Source organism: Leptidea sinapis, chromosome 28 (assembly GCF_905404315.1).
Source record: "Leptidea sinapis chromosome 28, ilLepSina1.1, whole genome shotgun sequence".
Lineage (NCBI taxonomy): Eukaryota > Metazoa > Arthropoda > Insecta > Lepidoptera > Pieridae > Leptidea > Leptidea sinapis.
Genome location: NC_066292.1, coordinates 7,855,829 through 7,871,856, shown reverse-complemented (window position 1 = coordinate 7,871,856; position 16,028 = coordinate 7,855,829). Strand labels below are relative to the sequence as shown.

General features: G+C 39.5%; 1 protein-coding gene across 2 annotated transcripts; it reads left to right on the top strand.

Moving 5' to 3' along the window:
- Positions 1 to 25: 25 nt before the first annotated feature.
- LOC126972980 (palmitoyltransferase ZDHHC18-B) lies at positions 26 to 14,551 on the top strand. Of its 2 annotated transcripts, none has more exons than XM_050820091.1 (6): positions 26 to 359; positions 2,957 to 3,793; positions 7,181 to 7,302; positions 8,853 to 8,953; positions 10,839 to 10,946; positions 14,284 to 14,551. In XM_050820091.1, exons 2-6 carry the CDS (start codon positions 3,038 to 3,040, stop codon positions 14,493 to 14,495), a joined length of 1,299 nt encoding a protein of 432 aa, XP_050676048.1. In that variant the 5' UTR covers positions 26 to 359; positions 2,957 to 3,037; the 3' UTR covers positions 14,496 to 14,551. The 2 variants fall into 2 exon arrangements, with proteins under 2 accessions (XP_050676048.1, XP_050676047.1); XM_050820090.1 differs by having other exon boundaries at positions 10,821 to 10,946.
- The last annotated feature ends 1,477 nt before the right edge of the window (positions 14,552 to 16,028 follow it).

The following is a 16,028-nucleotide window of genomic DNA, read 5'->3' as shown; positions in this document are numbered from 1 at the left end:
ATTTTTATATGTAATATTTACTACATCCTCTTTGGGAAGAAGAAAAAAAAATATCTATAGAGTTTAGACTTTATCACTTTAGAGAAAGTTTTTAAGTTCTGATTTCAGATAATCTTACAAACTTATTTATATTTTATTGTTATAGTTTTAGTCTAAATACATCGTTCAAAGTATTATTAACGAAACAGAGAATCAGTGCAATTGAAACTTGACGTAAGTGAGGAAGACTCTACGTGACAGTGGAAAATATTTGCGATATTCTTTTCAAAAGGGATTCAACACTATCTCCTAAATAGCTATTTGATTGAAAGTCTTTATGAAGCTATCGTTATTAGTCCGCAGGCAGCTTAGCAAGTACAGTAAGTCACAACTCTAAATAAAAATATCTGAATATCAAACTCTACCCTACCTGTTCTGGGATTAATGGATAGTTTTATATTCACTTAGGTGTAAATATTATTAAAGTTCAAATGAATCATAATGTACTAACTAATAGTGATGTGTACCATGTGGTTCTTTAACCTATGTATATCTTTAAATGAGCAAAGGAGAGAATGAACCTGCGGGTCACTTAAATTTCTGAAAGAAACACTCCTTGATTTTTTCATATTTTATACAGTTATTTAGTGACTAAGTTTTAGAGGTTCATGGTCCCAACAGCTGTGCAAGATTGTAATTAGGATGAGGTGCGGAATGGAATGATTAGAATGATGAAAGAGGTGCCTGTGATGAATAACTACTTGAAAGTAGTCAATGGAAATTAAGAAAACTACTGAATTAAACAGACTTTTGTGTGATATTGTGGTGTCTGTATATTAATTGTAGCCAAAACTGTTTAGAAGTTTCCATAACATAACAGCTTATATTAAATTTTGGATTACATATTCACCATACTGATTTTTTATGCAAAACTTGTAATTATTATTTAAGATGCTAGTGGATTTCTGACATTGTTATATAACAAGGCACATTAAACAAGTATCATATTTTGTATTATGGTGATATTGGATTTACTGGTACTTCCCCACAGTTGTATGCGGTAGTGCCAGACGGGCTTCAGTATGACTATATATAATATCAGCAATTCATTTTCAATAGACAATTTACTATTGCTTCCTAGCAACTTAACTCTTCTCTTTTGATTTTGATATGTTTATTCCAGGTCAATCTTTGATCCAAATGAAGACCCAAAAATTTTGCTCTATCTTGGTGCTTGAGTGTAATGTTGTCAAGCAATTATCCAATCTTCTTGCAATTTTATTTCGAAAATCAATTAGCTCTGGGTGTTTCCCTAATATATGGAAGCAAGCGCTTATTACCCTGATATTCAAAGGTGGAGACCGGCATGACATCCAACAATATTGGTCTATTTCAAAACTCCGTTTTATTAACCAAAATATTTGAAAAAATTTTTACTCAACAACTGATCGATGTTGTATATAGTCATATTATATTTCTGTTTCAACACAGGTTTTTCCGCAGCCGTAGTGTCAACACTAATCTTGTAACCTTCACATATTATTTACTTAATGCTCCAGTTGTTAGATGTCCAGTAGACGCTGTGTACACAGATTTTTTGAAAGCATTCAACGAAATACACCATGAAACTCCCTTAAGTTTTCGCGGATTGGCTTATACGGTGATCTGCTAAGATATAAGAAACTAAAGTCAAACCTTTCAAGGGATATATCTCATGTTTTCTCGAAATTCCCTAGGGAATTCTTCAAGGATCCCATCTTGGTCCATTTCTGTTTATGTTATACCTGAATGATGTATGTCATTGTTTTCAAAACTGTTGTCATTTGCAATACTACTCATTGGCAACAAAAAATTAATCTAATAATATGTTTACTTCAGTTTTTTATAATTAATGGAACTGCTAGGTCTGTTTGAATTATAAACTATGTAATTATAAATGAATATGACTATTTGTTTCCTGAATTAAATTAATAAATAAATAAAATAAGATGGGCTGGTGGGGAATCCTCTTTTCTCAGGGAAAATGTTATTTGGACTGACTTAGATGTGTTTGCTTTGATTCTTTCATTTTGTGAAGCCATTTAGTTATTTGGTCAAGCCGAGGGGTGTCATGTATTATTAGATGTAGTTCCTGAAAAACATTCCAAGCCACAAACATCACAATTTTAGGAATTTTATTTATTTCTAGACATTTCATTTTATTTATTTAATTCAGGACACAAACAGTTATATTCAAGCATATAGTTCAAATAGCAGTTCCTTTAATTATTCAGAACTAAAGTAAACATATCATTAGACATGTTAGTATACATCACTACATTGATTGCTCACTTTTATTTCATTATTTATTTTGAACTTTTCTAAATTTTATATTGCTTTTAATTTTGGTTTGAAATGAAGTATATTGTGAAGAATTTTGGTAATTTACATAGTAAATTAAACTTTATTTATTTGTTTATTATACATATTGTATTAATATCTATTTTTATATACTTTATTTTTGTACCAACTGTGCAGGGCTGTCATGCTATGTTGGAGGTTTGGGTATTGAAATGATTATAGTCTGACTGTGATAAGATATAATAATGAGTTCCTTTTATTATGCAACTATTTATATATACTAGTTGGAGCGATGAGTGTGTGCATAGATGTATAAACATAGACGACTTGTATAGCGGAGTGGTTAGTGATCCTACCTACCAAGCTAGAGGTCTCGGGTTCGAAACCCGGTAGATGCAAGCATTTATATGATGAATATGGATGTTTGTTTCCGAGTCATTGATGTGTATGTTTAAATGTATTTATATATGTTTTAGTAGGTAAATTGTATTAAATATATCGTTGTTTTGCAACCCAAATAACACAGGCTATATAATATGTCTAATTTGGGGCAAGATAATTTGTGTAAAAAGTGTGTCAATATTATTATTATTGTAAAGGTGATACACACACTACCAATTGAATGATTGTTTGGTAGATTTCAAGAGGCGGAAAACGAGTGTCAGGTGCGGGGGCGGGGGCGGGGGCGGGCGCGGGCGCGGGCGCGGGTGATGCGGGCATGCGGTCCCGGCGCGTGACGCGCAGGTGGGAGGTGTTCGCGGGCCGCAACCGCTTCTGGTGCGGCGGCCGGCTCATGACGGCGCCGCAGCCCGCCGTGTTCCTGCTCACCCTGGCGCTCATCTGCGGCACGTGCGCGCTGCACTTCGCCTTCGACTGCCCCTTCCTGGCGGCGCGCGTGTCGGGCGCCGTGCCGGCCGCGGGCGCCGCCCTGGCCGCCACCACGCTCGCGGCGCTGCTGCGGACGGCGCTGTCCGACCCCGGCATCATCCCGCGCGCGCCGCCGCACGAGGCCCTGGCCACGGCCGACCACACCGCCGCCGACGGCCCTCCCGCCGCTCGACCGCCGCCCCGCGCGCGCGAGGTGCTGGTGCGCGGGCGGCCCGTCAAGCTCAAGTACTGCTTCACGTGCAAGATGTTCCGGCCGCCGCGCGCGTCGCACTGCTCGCTGTGCGACAACTGCGTGGACCGCTTCGACCACCACTGCCCGTGGGTGGGCAACTGCGTGGGCAAGCGCAACTACCGCCACTTCTACCTGTTCGTGGTGTCGCTGTCGTTCCTGTGCGTGTGGGTGTTCGCGTGCGCCGTCACGCACCTGGCGCTGGCGTCGCGCGGCGCGGGGCTGGCGGCGGCGCTGCGGGCGTCGCCGGCCTCGGCGCTGGTGGCGGCCGTGTGCTTCCTGGCGGTGTGGTCGGTGCTGGGGCTGGCCGGCTTCCACACCTACCTGGCCGCCACGGACCAGACCACCAACGAGGACGTGAGTGTTGACACTTCGCCACTACACAACACAAACTACAGACACCTATTAAAAAAAAGAAAGGAACTACTGACAACTCAAGTGCACTTATTTTAAGCCTATTTTATTTTACCAGTGGGAGCCTCTTTTGCACAAGGAGCCGACTAGATTATAGCTAACATAACAACGTCTATCTTTACCGTAAAGCGGTAATATGTAAACATTATTGTGCTTCGGTCTCAAAAGTGCCGTAGCTAGTGAAATTACTGGGCAAATGAGACCTAACATCTTATGTCAAGGTAGTTGGCGCAATTGTAGTGCCACTGAAATTTTTTGGGTTTTTCAAGAATCCTGAACGACACGGCGTTGTAATGAGTAGAGCGTATCAATTACCATCAGCTGAACGTTCTGCTCGACTCGGGGTGTGGTATATAAGAACAATGTGTAGCCAAAGAGGTAGGGCGGGGCACAAAGGTCCAATTTCACTATTAGCAATTGTACTGTGAAAACCAAACCGCCTATATCAAAATAAAAAACACATATGAAACAAACAACAATCGAACTATATTTGGCCCAATTCTCGATTGATTCATCATTACAGAAGTATATCTTTTTACTGTTTATCTAGACCTTGTCATCTGTCTCTTTTTGCCCCGTAGCAGGGGTAAAACGGGACAGCGGGGAGGCATAAAGGTTCAATATTTAAGTGTATATTAAAAGTATATTTGTTTAAAAAATAATAACAGAAAACATATTATCTTCATTTAAGTATAGGTAATTAAAATGAATTACCTAGTCTTATTCAAATAAAAATACATGAATATTTTTTATATTTGGTTTTATTAGTAATTTCTCCTAACACTTAATAATCAGTCTCAGTTTAAATATATAAAATAAACAAATAAATGCTATCCTTTATGCATTCTGCCATAACCAGACAAAACTTTACAATAATGTCAAACATAAATATTTAAACTCTTATAAAAGGAAACAAAATGCTAAGCATTAAACAAAAACAATCTTCTAACTCTTATGAATAGTATAAGAGGTATTGCTTTGGAGATAATACTTTTTGTATCTTAATCAGACTCATCATTTCCTGAATCACAATTATTACATACGAAGTAAACACTACCTCTGTTTGAAATACATTTTTCGTGGGCCCAACGTTTGCACAGATTACATTGTATCCAACCTTCGCCTGGAACGCTGTCATTGTAGTTCTCGCAACAAATTAAACAGAAATATTCATCATCAGAGCTAGAATCACTATGAATTTCTTGTAATATTGCTTTTTTAACCTGTTCTACTTTTTTATTTACTTTCGCCTTCTTGTTTACACCTTTGGTCTTTTTGTTCTTCGCAATGTCTTGTTCTTTTCGAAGATTTTCTTTTTCAGGTGTATCTGTTAAAATAGCAGTTTTGCGGCGTTTTCTGTTTGCGATTGATTTTCGTGGGCCAGCTTTTGGTAGCGGCCGTACGACTTCAGGAGAAAAAACTTCCTGAGGATCGACCAATGTATCACCAGTGTCAATCATTGCGTCATGTGTTGTTGGTTGCTGCGGATTAGATGACATCAAAGGCTGTGTATTCAACAGTATTGATGGAAAAGAATCTGATGATGTTGATGGCTGTGGCTCATTTGTGTAATTCATTAAGGGACGATCCGTAACATAACTTGGTGCAAAATCATTGTCATTAAATTTATTTTGGTTGTAGGGAAATATGCCACTTTTTTCAAACCCACTCATAATGTTATTTGGTGTTAAAGCTAAAGGTAAGGCAGTTCGGACAAGTCCAGGGATATCATATATGGTCATTGTCTTTCCAGCATTATTCCTCATCCATGCATCTTGAGCTGAAGACATATCTTTTAAAAGGTCCGTATACTGCCACGTCAAGCGGTTGTAACTTGTGAGAACAATGTGGTGGAAAGGAAAGCATCACCACGCCGTTTTCTTTAGCTAGATCTAGTGTGGGTACAGATAAGTGTGAGGAGTGGTTGTCTAAAACCAATAACGTCGGCGATTCTTTACTAGGCCTAACTTTCTTGATAAAATGCTGGATAAATATAAAAAACTCATCATTAGTAATCCAGCCGCTAGAATTTCCGGCACCAATGCAATCAGTAGGACCATCTCGAATAAAATGATCTTGAAACTTTTTGCGAGGAAATATAAACATCGGTGGAATGGATGAACCTGTAGCTGAGACTGCGACTAATAGAGTAACATTAGTTCCACGTTCACCTCATGTTACAGAACCAACATTTCGTTTTCCTTTAGCTGCAATTATTTTTGATGGTTTGGTGACAGTTGATACACCAGTTTCATCTGCATTCCATATGGAAGAAGCTGTAAATTTAAATCGATCCATAACTTCTGCTAATTTCGTGTAAAATTCTTGCACATTACTTTTATTAAATGACGTTGCTATGCTTAGGCTTGTTGCTTCAGGTTTTCTAATAGAGAGGCTGCTATTTCGTGTAAGAAATGCAGACATCCAATCCTTCCCAGCCATTTTATGTGAATGCCATGTGTCTGGAATATTTATTTTATATTTAATAGCACAGTCATAAGCCATGCGACGAACTTCTTTAGGACTTATACCATGGAAAATTTGTGCAGGTTTGAGCAAGTATTTTGTTAGACTGTCTTCTTGTTCTTTATTTAATATTTTCCTTGGAGCACCATAGCCAAATCTCAAATTTACAGGATCATTCTCCATTCGTTTAATAAATCTTGATAATGAAGTTTTACTTAATTCAAAAGCACGACACACCTCCCTCAATGATTTTTTTTTATGTAGAACTATATTTGCTGCACGTTGCATCAATTCTACAGATTTTGTGCCACGTTCTGTTTTTCTTCTGTAGTTCCGCATACTAAAATTGAAATAATGATTTTATAACCAATACGTAAATGATGTGGGGTCAACAGGTCCGGTTGGTCCTTTTTACCCCAACCACGTGTGAGTATTTCAAGAGTTTATATTTAAAAAAACAGTCAATCTTACTTAAAAATAACAACAAACTTTAAAAAACAATAAAGTAACGTAAATCTTAAAACTGTGTTTAGGGATCGTTCACTTAAAAACAGTCCTTCAGACTAAAAAGTTCAATATCGAATAAAAATACTTACGCTGAAATTTGGACACGCGACCGTGTATCTCCGCTAAGCAACGTCGCTCGACTGTCGGCGATGGCGCGTTACTTCCCCCCACGCCGGCTTCATTCCATCACTATCGTTAGAAAGAATGATACTTCACTTGTTTTTTAAATATTTGTGGTGGACCTTTTTACCCGCGGACCTTTAAGCCCCGCCCTACCCTACAGTATATTCGATTGATAAATACTCGCTTTACCAATAAACAAATATGCTTATTGAACAAACCTATGTTCGTCCGCAGATCAAAGGATCGTTCTCGTCTCGTCGCGGGGTCTCCAACCCGAACCCGTACTCGCGCGGTAACCCCTGCACCAACTGCTGGCACGTGCTCTGTGGCCCACTGGCTCCCAGCCTCATCGACCGGTAACTATCCATCGTCTCCACACCGACGGCTCAAATAATGTGGTGCCTGTCAAGTAATGTGTGACGAGTGGCTAATATTTTAAAGTAACGTGAGAATCACACCAGGATTGTACACGTTTTTCATTTTTGCTTACTTACATAACAACATTAATGCTAAATGTTGCCTGTCGATATATTCTTGATATTCGTACATCGATAATGATAAGGTCTACACCCCGAAGAAACAAAAAGTTGTTAATATGTCAACTTATATATTAATACGGTTTTAGTCACGATTTATCGGTATGGGTACCGTCGGTATCGTAAACCCACTACACTCACCCTGACGAAGAACCTTTACACCGGTTAATCGCGAGTAAAGCCGTATTGATAAATAAGTTAACAATCTCTCACGAAAGTTAATATATAATAATAATTTAGTTGTTATGTCTACTACTCGGCTAACGGTCGTTCTCAATATACTATCTACAGATAGAGACAAATTACTACCTTCTACTGTCAGTAATTAGCTGTCAGTGATAATCTGAAGCTGTCCCAATATACCCGATAAGTTCATTCTTATCGCCTTATATTGGGACGCGTGAATATATTATGCTATTTGTCAAAGAAGCTTTATTGTAAAATTAAATACCAAGATCTATGAAGGAGCCCTTAACACGGCACATTATAATTGTGCGAAAGTGTAAGTATAAAGTTGCGATTTTATCTAAATTTAATAAAAAAAAGAGAGCCCGCTGAGTTTCTTGCACCCGTTCTTGCCAGGTCCGAGGCTTAAATTTCCGAATGTGTGGTAGTTTTCTGACGTTAATTAGTGTTTCATATCTAATTTTGAACAAAAATATTTGAATTTGAATTTAAATGTTGTTAGAAAGAAAGAAAGAAAAATCATTATTCTGCATCTTAAAGTATACAATTAGACTTATTTATAAATTTACATAAATTTTACATGAACATGCAGAAATGGAGTTCACCTCAGCATTGTACCGATCATACCCACATGTGATATGATCAGCGCTGGTCTTCCGGAGAACCCCAGGTGGTCGAGCGGATTGTCAAACTACTTAAATGTTATACATATATGAAGGGTTACCATACTAAAATAATAATATCACAAAAAAAAAGGATTGTGTGTTTTTATGAAACAACTGTAAAAGTGAAACTTTTTTTCACATTATAGACATTTAACTAAAAATTTTTGGAATAATATTCCATTAAGGGTATAAAAATCGCTTTATCAATCTTAATTTTAGACTTGGAAAATTGGAATGATAATGGGAAGTAATAAAATTAGACTCCAAAAAAGTCTCCAACTAAATGAGTAATTATCTATACACTATACAGTAAGCTGCTGCGAACTATAGGCGCTGCCCGACAGTCACGCGACATGCAACACACAGACGAAAAAGTTTCAGACGATGTAATAAAAGTTTCACTTTAAAACTAATAACAACAAAACAAAAATGACATAAAAATTCGTGACCAGACCTTATTCAATAGTTAATAATGTGAGCTGTATCTATTTTTTGCAAATAAATTGTATTGTTTCGTAGTCGCGGCGTGGTGAGCGACACCCGCGAGGACTTGCCGCCGAGTTTCGTACGCGCCCTCGACTCCGCCCCCGCACTACCCCCGCTCCGTACCCCGCTCGACGGTTAGTACAACTCCACAGGACAGTGATACTGTGTATAGCACTGAACGCATATAGAACATGGAACAAAGAATATATAATAGTACAAGTATGGTAGTCTCACTCCGCAAAATCAATTAAAGAAATAGGGACTCTTGCGGTCATACAATAAGGTGTAATTCAGATCGCACAGCGTTACTAACCTACATTTTTATTCACCTACAAGCTGCCTCTCTTTCTAGCGCGTGACTCTTAACTCTTCTAACGACATTAGGGTTGACTTGTTTATCTAAAAGTGTGCCTACCTTAGTATAACATATATAAAACAACCTAATATACATTAGCTGCAGATAATGTATGCGTTGGAAGATCACGACATAGTCAAACCTACATGGTATACTTATAGGAAATAAGTAGCTATCATGAATGGTAATTTCATTATAATAATTTTCACTTTAAATTAGATTATAACAGCGTCATAAGAAGCTTAAAAAAGTCAAATTTTGATCGCAATGACCTTTAATATGCATTGCTTTATTTATGTTTCTTCATTTTTAAAATATCGGTTGGAACTGTGAAGTAGGTGACAACAAACTGCGCGTGCGCCAATGCTCGTCCGTACTTACGATATCGATACCTACACGGGGAGTGAGACAGGGCCTGCCTGGAACCAGTCTTGTCATACTATCTGCCGTTGATTATTAGCCCCAAAAATTCATGCAATTAGGGCACAATACAGTAAATTATCAATGCATGAAAGAAGAGTGTTATTGGTAATCTAAGTCGATATTAGGATGAGCTACTTCCACCTTCGCACGACACGCCACTGGTTAGGTTATCATCCCCACCATCTGGATGTGTGGCGGTCCTCCACAGTGCGGTTTTCAATGAGCTTTCTTCCTCGTGCTACAAAGCTGTGGAATGAGCTTCCTTGTGCGGTGTTTCCGGGACGATACGACGTGGGTACCTTCAAAAATAGCGCGTACAGCTTCCTTAAAGGTCGGCAACGCTCTTGTGATTCCTCTGGTGTTGCAAGAGAATGTGGGCGGCGGTGATCACTTAACACCAGGTGACCCGTACGCTCGCTTGTCCTCCTATTCCATAAAAAAAAAACTTTGTCAGTTACTTTGTCTCCACATGACATGATTACGGTAATTGGTTCGCGCGCTTGACATATTGTCAATATTTGACAGATGCGTAGACGATGTATGCGTTATGTATGAGGGGATCAAAGACTATCACTACACTTGACCATGCCCTCTCCAATAAGACTCACATAATATGGCCATCAGTTGTCTGAGGTCAAGAAAATAGGCATAAACTGGAGTCTGAAGAAGTAAACAGAGGACAACGTTGCATTAAATCTATTCAATGAACGACCAGCGACTTTGAACATAAAGCGCGCTGAACGCAACATCTCTTTTTGATATTCAAAGATTCAAGTTCATTGATACATTGACCTAGTGACCCAATTCTACAGTTCATATTTGCTCAAAATTAAAAGTCTTCATTTTGCCCTTATTAGTGCACCGATTTCGTTCAATTTGTGTGTATCGTCAGCAAATGCGATCAAGTATGTAGCTACATTTAATTCATATAATATGCAAATTCCATACTGTCTATGCCTTGTTCGACTTGCTCTGCCCACTACGGGATAGTTTTAGTTGTGATATGTTAAAGTCTCAGAAATGCTTCCATGTTTTATATACGTTCACTGGGGTATAGTTATAGTAAGCAGGAGCTTGTCTTATTAGTAATGATGTGATGATAATAGATGGAAGGACAATCTTTCCCAGCCTCTTGTATGAGTACTCATCAGCGAGCCGTCACTGCAACTGCTGCTCGCTGCTGTTACCAAAATACATATTAAAAAATATATAATTGATGACAGTTCCTGTGGTGGTCACAGACGTCGGGAGCGGCCTCAACGGGAGCTACAGCAACCTGTTTGAAGGTGGGGCGGTGCGCCACGCCTACCTGAACCGCTCGCTACACCTGGACCCCGTGCCGCTGCAGGGTGTGTTCAACAACTGCTTCTATATCGATGTTTAAAGAGGAGATAGGCCGCGAAGCTGTCAGGTTATTACCACCAAAGCGGAGAGGAGATGTGAGCTGTGCTTATAACAATGCTTTCGGGTGCCCGCATTCACGCATCTCCGCTCCGCCGCGCCGCTTGATCCCTCGACGCTGCGCAAAATTCTATAGACAAATGAGACATCTCCTCTCCGCTTGATCTATCTCCACCGAAGCTAAGCGGACAGGAGATGTGAAAATAACGAAATCATGGTTATCAAAATCCATCTCCTCTCCGCTGTGGTGGATACCGGGTCTAAAGAAGGCTAGAGCACCACGCCAACTGAATCTCTCACACTACGAACCTGGCCCACGGACTTTTAACATCAGAAGACTCCATTCCAATCTCGTCGACATTCACAATTTAATATCGAATCAGTTCGATCAATTTGACCGCTCAATGTTAAGGAATATTCTGGCTCAACTAACTCAATAGAGATGAATTTACTTACTATTCGATATGGACTCGTTATAATATGTGTACTTCTTCTTTCCCTTAAATATGTGCGGTGGAAACGATGGCCGGTCCATGCGTCAACTTGTAAACTAGTACTGCTCGTGGTGCCAGGTCGATTTGTTATAGTTAATTAATCATTGTGTTTTGTTGGATGCGATAGCTAATTGTGACAGTAATCACGACTATCATGTTGACAAAGTATCCTAAAACAATAAATTCAAGCTCTAAATGTTAATACATACAATCATACTAAGATTTAAGGATCATACGACACACGAACGGTTGGCTTAGTAGGTAGAGCGCTGGGACGTAACCCGAGAGGCGCGCGTTCGAATCCTGCACTGTCCATAAATTTTGGCACAAATTAAATATATATTTTTACTACTTTTTATGAAATATTTGGTATTTAAAACGCTTTTAACATTGAAAATGTTATTATATCATTCATATTGTATTTATATTATTCATTTATACTAATTATTAGTATAAATGAATCATTTATCATACTATAAACAGGCCTGTATTTTTTCTTCGGTTATACTGCGAAAACTACTGAACCGATTGGAATAATACTAAGTATACCATAAGATGCAGCCTGTTTTGGAGTAGGTTTTAGTATATGTTTTTTTTTCATAGGTAACTAAATTATATTGCATTTGAAATATGTCATTTTTTCATACAGGCAGTCTTCCTCAGAGAAGAATGAGCAAGAAACTCTAAGGTTGCTCTTTACAAAACAGATTAGGTTTTACAAGTTCTTATCTTTCATGCAATTTACATATCATTTCAATTACAATATATGCAATGTGACGCAACAAAAATACTCAAACGTCAGAAACAGAAAGGCTTACACGAGTAAGTCAAAAATAAAGTAAATATAATAATTATAAACACAAGAGTTATTGAGTACAGTAGATCAATCCACACATACCGTAAATAAATAAAGGCATTATGCGAGTATTTTATTAAATAAAATATATAATAACTTAACATAATTAAATAAAGGAAATAATAAATAAGAAACAAACTCCCAGTAACAAGATCATCCAGCCACCACAAGCAGCGCCCGATCACGAGCACGACGAATGGACCAGCCATCGCCTCCCTCGACCATATTGTAGGGAAGGGATAGACCCGCCCCACGCCGTAAATTTCAAATTCGAATAATTTATTCAAGATAGAAAATCAAGTTAAAAAACGAAAGCTTTTGTTCACAATATGTTCTTTATTAAATTATTAACCAGTCTACATAATACTTAAGGCCGGGCCGCAGCAACGCAGTGTTGTTATCAAAATAAAACCAAAATTGGTTCTTTTTTTTATGAAAATAAGGGACGAGACGAGCAGGACGTCCAACTGATGGTAATTTATACGCCCTACCTATAACAATTCCGTGCCACTCAGGATTCTTGAAAAACCCAAAAATTCTGAGCACAATTGCGCTCGTCGCCTTCACCTTGAGACATAAGATGTTAAGTCTCATTTGATCTGTAATTTCATTAGCTACGGCGCCTTTTTGACCGAAACACAGTAATGTTTGCCCATTACTGCTTCACGGTAGAAATAGGCGCCGTTGTGGTACCCATAATCTAGCCAGCTTCCTGTGCAAAGGAGCCTCCCACTGGTTAAACTTGGTTCGCTCTTAAAACAAACGATTTATAAATCAAATCAAATCAAAATCAGTTTATTCACGTAGGTCACGGAAATGACACTTATGAATGTTAGAAAAAAATAAAATATTATTCCTATTGAGCTATTGAGAAGAAGTAGCAAGAAAGTCATTGCCACTCTTTTATATCAAGATTTACATTTAAGTACATCGATTTACAAATCACAATATAGTATTTAAAATGTAAAATGTAAAATGATGCAACAGACACACTCAAACGTCAAATAGTCAATGTCTTACACAAATAAGTGAAAAAAGTAAATGTAAATTAATACAAAAGTTATTGAGTACAGTAGCTGCATCATCCACATACACGATAAACAAAACAAAAATAAAGGTATTCTGTGAGCGTTTTATAAGCGATTATACATACATATATATATAAGGCATTTATTTTCTCAAAATTGATTCCTTTAGAATTCTTTTTGATGTCATTTCTTATACTACTAGATATTACTACCGCTTCGGAAACAAATGGCGCTCTGAGAGAGAAGAAGCGGCGCAAGAAACTCTTCAAGCATTATTTTATTGCGCTCTTTTCAATAAAAATATACAATATTGTACAGTCATTTCTATCGCTATAAAATAATCACAATCTAGTCCCAGGCTGTCCTATCATTTAGATATTCAGCTGTGGAGTAATAGGATTTACGACAGAGCCATTTTTTTATAAAACATTTAAATTTATTTATAGGTAATGCCTGAACAGTGGCTGGGACTTTATTGTAGAAGTGTATACATTTACCCTTAAAGCTATTATGTATTTTATATTATACTAGCTGACCAGACAGACGTTGTTCTGTACATAATAAATAAAATACCGTTTTTGATGAATTTGTCAATAATTTTTCATTGTAACATAATAATATGTTCCTTGTTGTTATAATGAAATTGTTTCACAGCAGAACTGTCAAGCCGCGCGTCAAAAATACTCTCACAGAAAATATGTCCAAATAAAACAAATATTGGAAATAAAAATAATTATGGGTCCCAAATCGAAATAAAAACTATCCTATCTCTTAAGTTGGACTAAACTGCACTCCATGAAGTAATCCCCATTGAAATCCGTTCATTAGTTTAGGAGTCCATTGAGGACAAACATTGTGACACGAGATTTATATATATTAAGATATAATATGTGTTTTCCTCGTTCAGAGATATGCATCGGAGGCGGTGCGGCGGGGGCTGCGGCGGGGGTTGCGGCAGGGGTTGCCGCGGGGGCGGCGGGGGTCGCGGGGCTGAGTGCGTCGCGCCTGCGGCTGCTCCACGACACGACCATGATCGACGCCGCGCTCGACCTGGACGAGCCCGAGCTGCCGCACGCGGGGCCGCACGCCGCACCGCACCGCACCGCACTCGCCGTGTGACGCACACTGTATATACAACTTTACGATTCCAATAAACGATACGATATATTATTGTACGAGTCATTTTTTCATTTCCCTAAGGCCGGGTTCCCACTGTGCCGGACCGGCAGATTTAAAGGCTCGGTAAAACTGCCGGAAGTGCTAATGGCTAAAGAATATATGTGAAGCTGTTCACATTATGCCAGAACCGAAAAAAATACCGAGCCCGGCATTTTTACCGAGCGTTTTGTCACTGGGAAGTGCCGGTTAAACCACCGGACCGGAGTAATGTGAACGAATTTGCGGCGGTATCTGACCCCCGCTCGCCGCGCCGTGCTCCCATCACGTGATTCGGCTCTCATTTTCTGATAAAAGTAGACGTGTAGCTTGGACATTCAAGCAGAAACGTTAATTACGCTTGTCCAAGAGAGACCTGTTCTGTGGGATAAGACCGAAGAAGATCCGGGATACGGTGTAATGTGAACATTCTGTCTCGTTTCCGTCAGATCTACCGGTCCGGCATAGTGGGAACAGGGCCTAACACTGACATTCCTGGTTGCTCGCAAGCTATTCATCAGTCCACAATGTTACGTTCTCGGGCTTTTTTGAAAGTGAAAACATGGCAAGTAATAGTTGACGCCGGTGCTAACGCGTTTATTCCGGCATTCTTATTCAAAAGGCGTACTCCCTGACTCGTGGAAGTCAACCCTTGTCCATCCGATTCAAAAAAAGGAAACAGTTCGGATCCGGCAAACTAAAAGTCTATTGCTATTACCTGCTCTCCAAAATTATGGAGAGCATAAGTAACCGCCAGCTCTTGGTATATCTAGAAGGTCACCAGTTGATCAACGACCGACAGTACGGCTTTTGCCATGGTCGGTCGGCAGGCGATCTTCTGGTATACCTAACACATAAATGGGCGGCGGCTATCGAAAGCAAGGGTGAAGGCCTAGCAGTTAGCCTGGATATAGCGAAGGCCTTTGATCGTGTATGACGCAAGGCGCTCCTCTCAAAACTTCCATCATTTGGGCTTCCCTAGAGCTTATGCAAGTAGACCTCCAGCTTCCTCACTGGGCGCAGCATACAGGTCGCTTTCGACGGTTATTGCTCGAACCCGAAGCCCGCGGACGCTGGAGTGCCCCAAGGCTGTGTGCTATCCCCCACGCTGTTTCTTCTGCACACATGGTTCCACCACGGTCCACCTAATTCAATAAATGTTCTATCTGACATCGTGTACTGGCTTAGGCTGCGGCGTTGTTTAATTGTATAAAAATCATGAAATGGGGGTAGTCCTGTGACGGACAGTCTGAGAGGAACAGCTTTCAAAGTATCTACCGCGTGAAAACGTTGTGAGCGTTGTCGAAAGCTGCTCTTGCCGCCGCAGCACGTGAGGAATGACACTGGTCCATATTACGCCAAAAGAGAAGGGCCTCTCTTCAGGGCACTCTTTCTGTCTCCAACCCGAATCTTAACGACAATGGAAAGGCACCGCCACCGATACCTCCATGTCAGAGCTCTATGCCGGAAGTACAATGCAGAGAGAAAACAGTTCGG

Bases quoted from the DNA above. Each gene is read 5' to 3' on its own strand.
- LOC126972980 (XM_050820090.1), top strand. From the start codon at position 3,038: ATGCGGTCCCGGCGCGTGACGCGCAGGTGGGAGGTGTTCGCGGGCCGC. The intron at 7,303-8,852 runs GTAACTATCCAT...ATTGTTTCGTAG, and splicing joins GCTCCCAGCCTCATCGACCG to TCGCGGCGTGGTGAGCGACA. The intron at 10,947-14,283 runs GTGTGTTCAACA...TTCCTCGTTCAG, and splicing joins GGACCCCGTGCCGCTGCAGG to AGATATGCATCGGAGGCGGT.